Here is an 8,428-nt window from a genome sequence, read left to right on the forward strand (position 1 = left end):
AAGTGTTTTCTAGTTTAGTTGGTAAAATCTTTGGGTGATGATACTAGAGGTCTGGGGTTCGAACCCCGCTACACACTATTGAGTTACTGATCTCTTTAAAAATAGGCTTGCCCACACATTTTTTTAGCAGGTGCCGACTAGCAAAGTCGGTAAAACCTTTGGGTGATGATACCAGAAGTCTGGAGACCGCTAGCATTAAAGAATTACTAATCTCATTTAAAACAGGCTTGTCAAAAAAAAATGTTGGCATATGGGAAGTGCATATCACGTGCGTTTTTGCTAGTAATAATAATATATATAAAGAGAACAGTTTTTGAAGCAACCATCTACTGCCCCGTGACAACATATATTTGTTAAAGGGCCTTTATTTCTTTCTTCCACACTCGGATCTCTAGGAGACTAGGACACCAAACAAAGCAAAGGAATTAATTAGCTCTAATACATTTTCTGTTCTCACAATCTTAACTCATGACTCTATAAAGAACATCAAGGAGCTGTTTGGTCTTGGTGAGCTGTGGGAAATGTCCATCGGCTTCTATTATCTCCACTGTCGATTTCCCATTAATCTTCTTTTGCATGTAATACGCAACAGAATTCGGAACGACAATATCATTGGAAGTCTGAATGATGGTGCATGGGACTTGAACTTTATCAAGGCTACCTAGAACGTCGCTGCAAAATACGGTTTTGGCTAGTGAAAGTGCTACTTCAGGTCTCATTCTGCCTAAGCTCTTGCTGAATTGTTCTACTGAGGGAGGGTCCTTTGCATCAACAACAAGAGATGCAAAGTTTGTAGCCCACATCTGGAAGTTGGACTCTATGTTTAAGAAGATCTCCTCAATTTGTGGCTTTTCAAATCCTCCTTCATAATCTTCCGAATTTAAGTACCTATACACACAGTTAACAAAAATGATGAAGAAATTATTGGAGATTAATTCATTGGTCGAGCTAAAGAGTTGCCAACCAGGTGAACACATTCGCTTGACAAAGGTAAACTTTTTCGGTTTTTTCCTACGTATAGCAGGCCGGGCCAGGGGACAAAGAACTATGGTTCCAACTCAGTACTGAAACTTCCGACTCCCTTTTGGCCTGCCGCCTACATCAGGTATTCAGGTGCAATGGTGCATGAATGTGGTCTTGAATCACTCTTCCCACTCTGGGGCCTGGACTTCAATCTTACCAGTTACTGGTGGTTCACACAAGTCACACAACTACACAAGTATACAGTATTTTGTGTTTTGCACTTTTGCGTTAGGTAGGCTATCATGGGTTAGGCAACGTCCAATGGATCAGTGGGCCTCCAAAAGAGCTCACATGTATGGAGTGGGTTTCTTTGTCCTGGAATAACATAATTGTCCTCGTCTTTGTGCCCATTGAGCCTATATCATGGATCACCCGACATTTATATTTCCAGATTCAACAGAATCACAGATGACCAGCCCAAGAATATTGTTGTACACAAGGCTTTAATAATTACGTGAATCTACTGGCTAAGATCCATCAAGCTGATTATTATTATTTTTTATTTAATTATTCATATTTTGTACAGACCCACTAAATGAGTAACCTTATAATTTAGAGCATTTCTACAGTGCGCGAGATGTATGGTGCGCAGGTAATATAGACCTTTGGATCAGTACTTTTGTCATGCAATACATACGCACTCCTTGGTATGAGTGGCCCAGATTTGACAGCACACTATACGACCTGCGCACTATAGATTTAGCCTATAATTTATGGGTTTGGGAGAGGGCGAGAGGGCCTTGACATATAATGCCCAAGTTCAATACTTCATGCCAGTGTGAATGCTGGTCAACCTTGGCAACTATAAGAAACATTTTCTTTCTACGGCTCTTCTCTAAATTAAGGTTTTGGTGCTGTTAAAATATGAATGAAGCGCGAAGCATGTAAGGATAATATTATGTCTGAATATGTTCATAAGAAAATCGAAGAATAAGTGATAAGTAGCAAGGATACATATTATTACCTTGGAGAAGCACCTATGAGAACAAGTCTTTTGAAGAGATCAGGCCTTTTAATAGAAGCCAAACATCCAATCATACCAGACATAGAGTGTCCAATGAATACTGATGAGCTCAAATTCATTTCATCAAGTAAAGCTATAAGATCCTTAGCAAATGCGTCGTACGATGAATACTTAACTGGGTCGAACATGCTAGGATCATTTGTTGCACCTGAAAAGTTCCAATCGAATACCATGACACTATATTGTTGAGCCAAACATGAAACAGTCTTATCCCAAATAGATTGATCCCCACCAAACCCATGAGCAAGAATCACTGTATCATCACCTGAGCCGATTATTCTTGCATTCATGGATGCTTTTAGGCTTGTATCTTGCACCACCATGTTTGATAATATCAAGGAGAGAGTAGGGATGAAGAAAGTGAACCAAGAGGAAGGAATATAGAGAAATGTAGTGTTGGTGTTTTTTTGTGTCTGTTTGGTCTTTATAAAGGAGCAACAAGGAGATTACTCGTAATATTGTTTAGCAAATGGTGGTTATATAATAATAATGACCGACCTGCAAGACATTTAACATGATGTGGGGCACCATAATCTATTATCTATTGTAATTCATTACTAGCGCAAAAAGGTCTGTTTTGGATCTTTGCATGGAATGGGTCCACTGCACTTGAATGTATACATTGATACACTTCTTGTGGAAATAAATTTAGATGCGGAAATAAATATACTAATTATATTAGAATTAACTGATTTTGTTCTCGACGCATGTTGGCTTCAATTTCTCTTTGTTCATTAATGCTATTGAAATGAAACTAGTTGATGCATTAGGTGACGTAGAAAAATTGCAGAAAAAGCTCATTAGATAAGGCTGCAATCCAAATATCCATTACTTTGTTCAGACGTACGTACATATTATCTTGGCTCGTGTAAATTTTGCAAACGATCATCGATCGGGTATGCTCATTGTGAAATTCTTATACCAATTCAATATTGACAGATTTTTTAAAAAAATGACTAAAAGACCTGCATATAACCATGAAGTTTTTGTAAGCTCAAAAGAAAGTGTATTTGATTTATTTTTTTCGATAAAAGTGTATTTGATTGTACGACCAAAAGATAGAAAGTGTATTTGGACCAGTTTTACTATAGGATGAATTAATACATGAAATGATTTAGAAATATTTTTCGTGGTTATTAGTTGTACTTATATAGGGAGTGGCGCGGCACTTCACGAGGGGGAAAGGACAACAAAGACGGCCACAAGACGTTGAAGTTTCATCTTGGTTGTTTCAGAGTTAAAAGGATTGTTTGTCTTCTACATATCTGGCTCATTTTGGAGATGTGTCCAAGATCTACCTTTTTGCCCATTCAATAGCTCGGTTCCACCACGTTCTCCCGAAAAAGCTGACGGATGCATCATGCAGGACTATCTATCACAGATTCACAGTATCACCAAAATTTTGAGTGAACGCAAACAAACAACATAGATAGAAGTAGCTAGACTCATAAGCAGATAAGCTACAGAGCCAAGAAACAGTAACATCAGTAACGTACCAGTCTACCAGATACCAGCAGATTGAAAAAAAACTTGTGGTTGTTCTTATCTTTTATATATCTATCTAATAAAACACAATGGTGTGGGGGCCCAATATTTCTCCATCCGATGGTTATGTATATATAGTTTCTTTTTAAGTTATCATAAGTTTGCAAGTTATTCTTAACTTTAGGTGATTTTTCCACAATATCATTTTCTTCTATAATATAGGTAAAAACTTTTAGGTTTGATTCTCTTTCTTTCTTCGTCGGAATGTTATTTCTGGGACCCATGTCGTATGCTACTCTGGTTTGACTTTAAATGTTGCAAATTCTTGCGAGGATTGATGCGACTTCAGGGACACGCTCAGTATTTGCTTGCAAGAACCACATTAATGATTTATGTCATTTTTGTTTGATGCAGATTGAGACAACATTCTAAGTTTGTTCAAGTTTAATGGCACATCCTGGTCCTATAGATATATTATCCTCAGATAGTGAAAGTGAAATAGAAGTTTGTGTGGAAAATGGAACATCCTTAGCAATGGAATCTGCTGTTACTAGAATTCCCAGGAAGCTTCCATCGTGGGCATCTACTGCGAGCACCCAGTCAAATGGTAGAGTATCAACATTTTGGATTCACAAAACTGCTTCATATTTCATTGTAATGGCTTACTCAAGTATTATGTTGTTGCGTGAATGCGCAGGTTACATTGGATCATCGCGAAATCACCAATTGCCTCAAAGAGCATCTTCTTCAGTGGAATGGCACTCAAATCATGTTGAGGATGTTGATGGGAGTGTCAGCTCTCACCACAAAGACATATCGGCAATATTTTTGGAAAATTTTCATCTCAAGAATATCTCAAGAGATGTCTTCCACAATCTCTTCAATTTGATCAACTTCCAAAGCTAAATCTTCAATGGAAAATGGGCCAAAGAAATCTTACCGCCGCCATTTGCTTCAAATATTATTGATCCCAAAGTTTATCCAACGGATAATTTAGGGCGGAAAATTTAACGATGTAAGTAGTAGATGCGACCACGGAGGAGGTAGGCTCCTACCTTCATCTTTGGCACATGGAAAGCTTCTTCCCAATGTACAATCTGATGGCTCAAGTGCCCCTGCACATCTTTCTGGTCCTTCATCACTGCTTTCTGGACCAGCAGAAAACGATGTCTTTCAAGCTGCATTGCAGGTATACTCTCTGGTCCTTCATCACTGCTGAACGAGATAGATAAGAATAGATAAACTATTTTGTATTTTCTGCTAGAATTGACGTTGTGTGGTATAGGCTCCCTGGAAACATTTTCTCTGTCCAACTAGAATTAATGATCTATGATGGTCATCTGTTGAAAAGTGCAAATGTTTTATAATTTTTCAGCAAATGGAAATTTAAGCATTAGTCTTTGCTTTTGCTATTTACATGCAAATTTGAAGTAAAGGGTTCAAGAATTATATGTTGGTCAAAAAGTTTGATTAGACACCAAACCTAGATACAACTTCTTATGAATTATTGCCGTTCGGGCTTGCTTTTTTTTCCCGGAGTGATGGTCTTTTTATTATGGTGGTTTTATTTTAGTTATGGTGTATTGTAAACACACTCGTTTTGCATCCTTATACTTTTTAACATTTTGTAAGATTTTTTTTCTATATGCTTGCACTCACGTGTAATGATATCAATGGGTTGACTATCATTTTGTAGCTCTCTCCAAAGGATGTTGTTGTAAATCAAATAATGATTAGTTGCCTTTCTTACCCTTCCATAGGTGTTCAAAGTGTGGACAAAAGTAAGCCTCCTCAAAGTTGGAAGACTTTTTATGAACTTGAGTTAAACATCAAAGGTTTGAAAAACTTACATGAGAGTTTAGATGATTACCTCGGTGTGGAAGAACTATGTGGAGACAATCAAGATTGGTAATCGTGGTTCACGAGTTGATGCTACCCGTTGCATTAAGCCGCAAAACACCGGTTTCCTCAATTTCCAGCTAAAACGTTGTGTTTTTCTCCCAAAGGTACTTACCTTATATTATTCAAGGTTGATATTCATAGCTATCAATATTTAGATGCAATATATTTAAGTAGACATTCTTAAAACTGTTTTCGCCTTTGGATGCATCTTTGCCGTTACTAAAGTCAAAGGATCTTGGAGAACCAAGCAAAGGTAACATAAAGGTATAAGCAATGGAAACGAACAAGAAGTCCCAAAAAGGGATGATCGATTTCCCAATTCGAGGAAGATGCTTTTCATTCTAATAATGACCATTACTTTCGGTTGCTCCTGAAGTGTTTGTCTCAGTAAATTTGTGTTTTCATAGTTTCTATCTCTGTCATATTTTAATTTCCACATAAAACCTATCTAAGTAAATCAATGAATACAGATATGGTTGTTTGTGGATGACAAGAAGGTTTCCTTATTCTTGTGAAATGCAGTCGTATGTCTTGTACAAGATGATCATGCCTTAAAGCTCCGTGTATTTCATTGTGATGGCTGGATTTGTTTGCTCTGTTTGCATTTGGGATTCCCCATTTGTCAGCTATGAGAATCTATCTTGGAGTTTCAAAGGTCTTGAGTTTAATATATAATATCAATCATCGCATGTGTGCTATCGTTTCAAGATGGTATGTGTTGTCTTTCCCAAATTCTCAATGTACGGGCCCTCGGGTCTAATGAAGTTAGAGAAGCTTTTTCCGTTTTTCTTTTTAGATGTAGTTATTTTCTTTATACATTATAAAATCCTATGACTTCAATTGTCAATTCGTTAAATTTTTATATGCAACTTGCAACAAGAAGTCGATCATCGATCTAGCTTTATCGCCTTTCAAACCCGGTGTTGCTAAAGGTTCTTCAATGTTCATTTCTTTCGAATTAAGTAAGATCTCATACTATCAATCAATCTAATTAAAATGGACGATTCAGAGTTTTTGAGATACTTTGAAGTTGATACATTTGTTGATGTTGATCGATTTGAAGTTTAAACTTAAATTTATTGCCCGAAGTTAGGTGAACAATCATCATTAGAAGCACCAATAGTCCACGGGCAATGTAAATCGATGTCATGTCCTGTGTGTCCTTTACAATCCAAATACATTGGAGAGCTTCCGTGCCCTTGATAAACAGAGTTTGTTGAATTCAGAAGCAAATAAGGTATTTTTCAAGTTTCCTTGTAATCAAAATAACAGTGATTGTTTGGCGAGCCACATGTTTAGAAATTCTTACGTCTATAGTACGTCTTCTTAAGTCTTACCAACATTCACTGATTTTCAGATTTGGGAGGACATCCGTTCTGGTAGAGCTGTGGAGGATAGTTCTTTACTTTCAAGGTTCCTTCTAATTTCTCTTGATTTGAAAAAGTCGAGCTTCAACTACCGGTTTCGTTACCTACTCAAGGTTGATCCTCTAGCAACCTTGATTGATTTGAGTTTGACTTCAATCTACTTCAATCTAGAAGAGGTACCGAGAATTAAATTTTTATATATCCGAGCACCGGTAAATATAAATGTTTAGATAATGTCATTTTGTTAATTGGTATTGGTTTTCGATGAGAAATGGTTTATTCCGAGTACTAGGCGAGTTATACCGCTTGTAACGAATGACGTAACTCTAGCTTAAATGTATAGGTCACGGAGAGGGTGCAACTTTTGAGTTGTTTTAAACGCATCTTTGAAGGAAAAGATCCGGTGGTGATGTATCATGTCTTCGAATGGCGTAAGAGCAGATCTCAACTCTCAAAGACATTGGCCCTACAAACTAATTTCTATTCAGAAAGAACCTATGTGCCTACCTCCGGGTGGAGTAACTATGTGGAATAATTACTTTGTCTTTTGCTTCGTTAGATCTATGTCCCCACTACTATGATCGGTAGTTTGTTAGACTTGTTTTCGGTTTTGCAAGGATTTAACGAAAGAAGACAGTAATTTATGGTCTTTAGAGGGGCTAGATCCAGAAAAATCTTTCTTTATGGGCTCAACTTGAGTTTAAAACCTAAGTCTTTAGCTTTAATATTGAGTGTATACTCATTTGGTATTTTATTTCTCAGTGTCGTTAAAGTATGTGCTTTCTCATGGAGCAACTTTTTCCTTTTATTGCTCATGTTTTACCGAAGCCATGTATAGCAGAATGCAACTTATTCTCTCACCAGTCACCACTGGGCTCATAGATGCAATTGAATGGCTGATAGCAGAATGCAACTTATTCTCTTACCAGTCACCACTGGACTCATAGATGCAATTGAATCTTTCCCCTAGAGTTTCTACAGATTATAGGGATATGTTGCCATATATAGATGGGGAATGTTTGCTGTGGATGCTTCGGAAAATGAACGTCAGAATAAAATGAGGGTAATTGATTCCACCATTGTCAAAAACATGTCGGATGACTTTGTATCTTAAATGTATTTTTAGAAAATTTACAATTAAGAGGGAATCACGCTCACTTTTTGATGAAACGTATGATCAAGAGCATGCTAGAAAAAAGAACCAGATTGTAGATTGACCGTCAGGAACCCAGATTGTAGACTAACCGTAAGGCACGTGGAGCGTTGAGGTATACCAGATAATATCCACATCCAGATTGAAAAAAAAATTGGTTGGGCATACCCTATATATATATATAAAACAACTTTTTGAAAAATTGTCTACGAATTTGTTTAAGTTTAATTTAATAACATGATGTTTTTTCCTCCAAATATAGGGAAGCATACGATTTTCTATCGTCAATGTTATGTGAGTGTTCATCGTCTTTAGTTTAAGTTTAGAATAATGTTTTTTTTGTTCAAAAGATATGGAAGCATAGCATTTTATATATTTTTCTTGACTTGTTGTGATGCCGAGTATTCATAATTTTTTTTGCTAATCGGATTTCTGGGCCAGGATTGGAAATTCGACCGGGCACTTGAGGGGGAG

General features: G+C 37.0%; 1 protein-coding gene across 1 annotated transcript; it reads right to left on the reverse strand.

The window, feature by feature from the left end:
* Positions 1 to 273: 273 nt before the first annotated feature.
* LOC147510909 (alpha/beta-Hydrolases superfamily protein) lies at positions 274 to 2,496 on the reverse strand. Its single transcript, XM_086602745.1, has 2 exons — positions 1,988 to 2,496; positions 274 to 888 (listed from the first exon to the last, which is right to left on the reverse strand). Exons 1-2 carry the CDS (start codon positions 2,368 to 2,370, stop codon positions 462 to 464), a joined length of 810 nt encoding a protein of 269 aa, XP_086458871.1. The 5' UTR covers positions 2,371 to 2,496; the 3' UTR covers positions 274 to 461.
* Positions 2,497 to 8,428: the final 5,932 nt, after the last annotated feature.

This window comes from Coptis chinensis, chromosome 3 (assembly GCF_015680905.1).
Source record: "Coptis chinensis isolate HL-2020 chromosome 3, ASM1568090v1, whole genome shotgun sequence".
Taxonomy (NCBI): Eukaryota; Viridiplantae; Streptophyta; class Magnoliopsida; order Ranunculales; family Ranunculaceae; genus Coptis; species Coptis chinensis.

Bases quoted from the DNA above. Each gene is read 5' to 3' on its own strand.
- LOC147510909 (XM_086602745.1), bottom strand. From the start codon at position 2,370: ATGGTGGTGCAAGATACAAGCCTAAAAGCATCCATGAATGCAAGAATA. The intron at 889-1,987 runs GTAATAATATGT...CTGTGTGTATAG, and splicing joins CTCATAGGTGCTTCTCCAAG to GTACTTAAATTCGGAAGATT.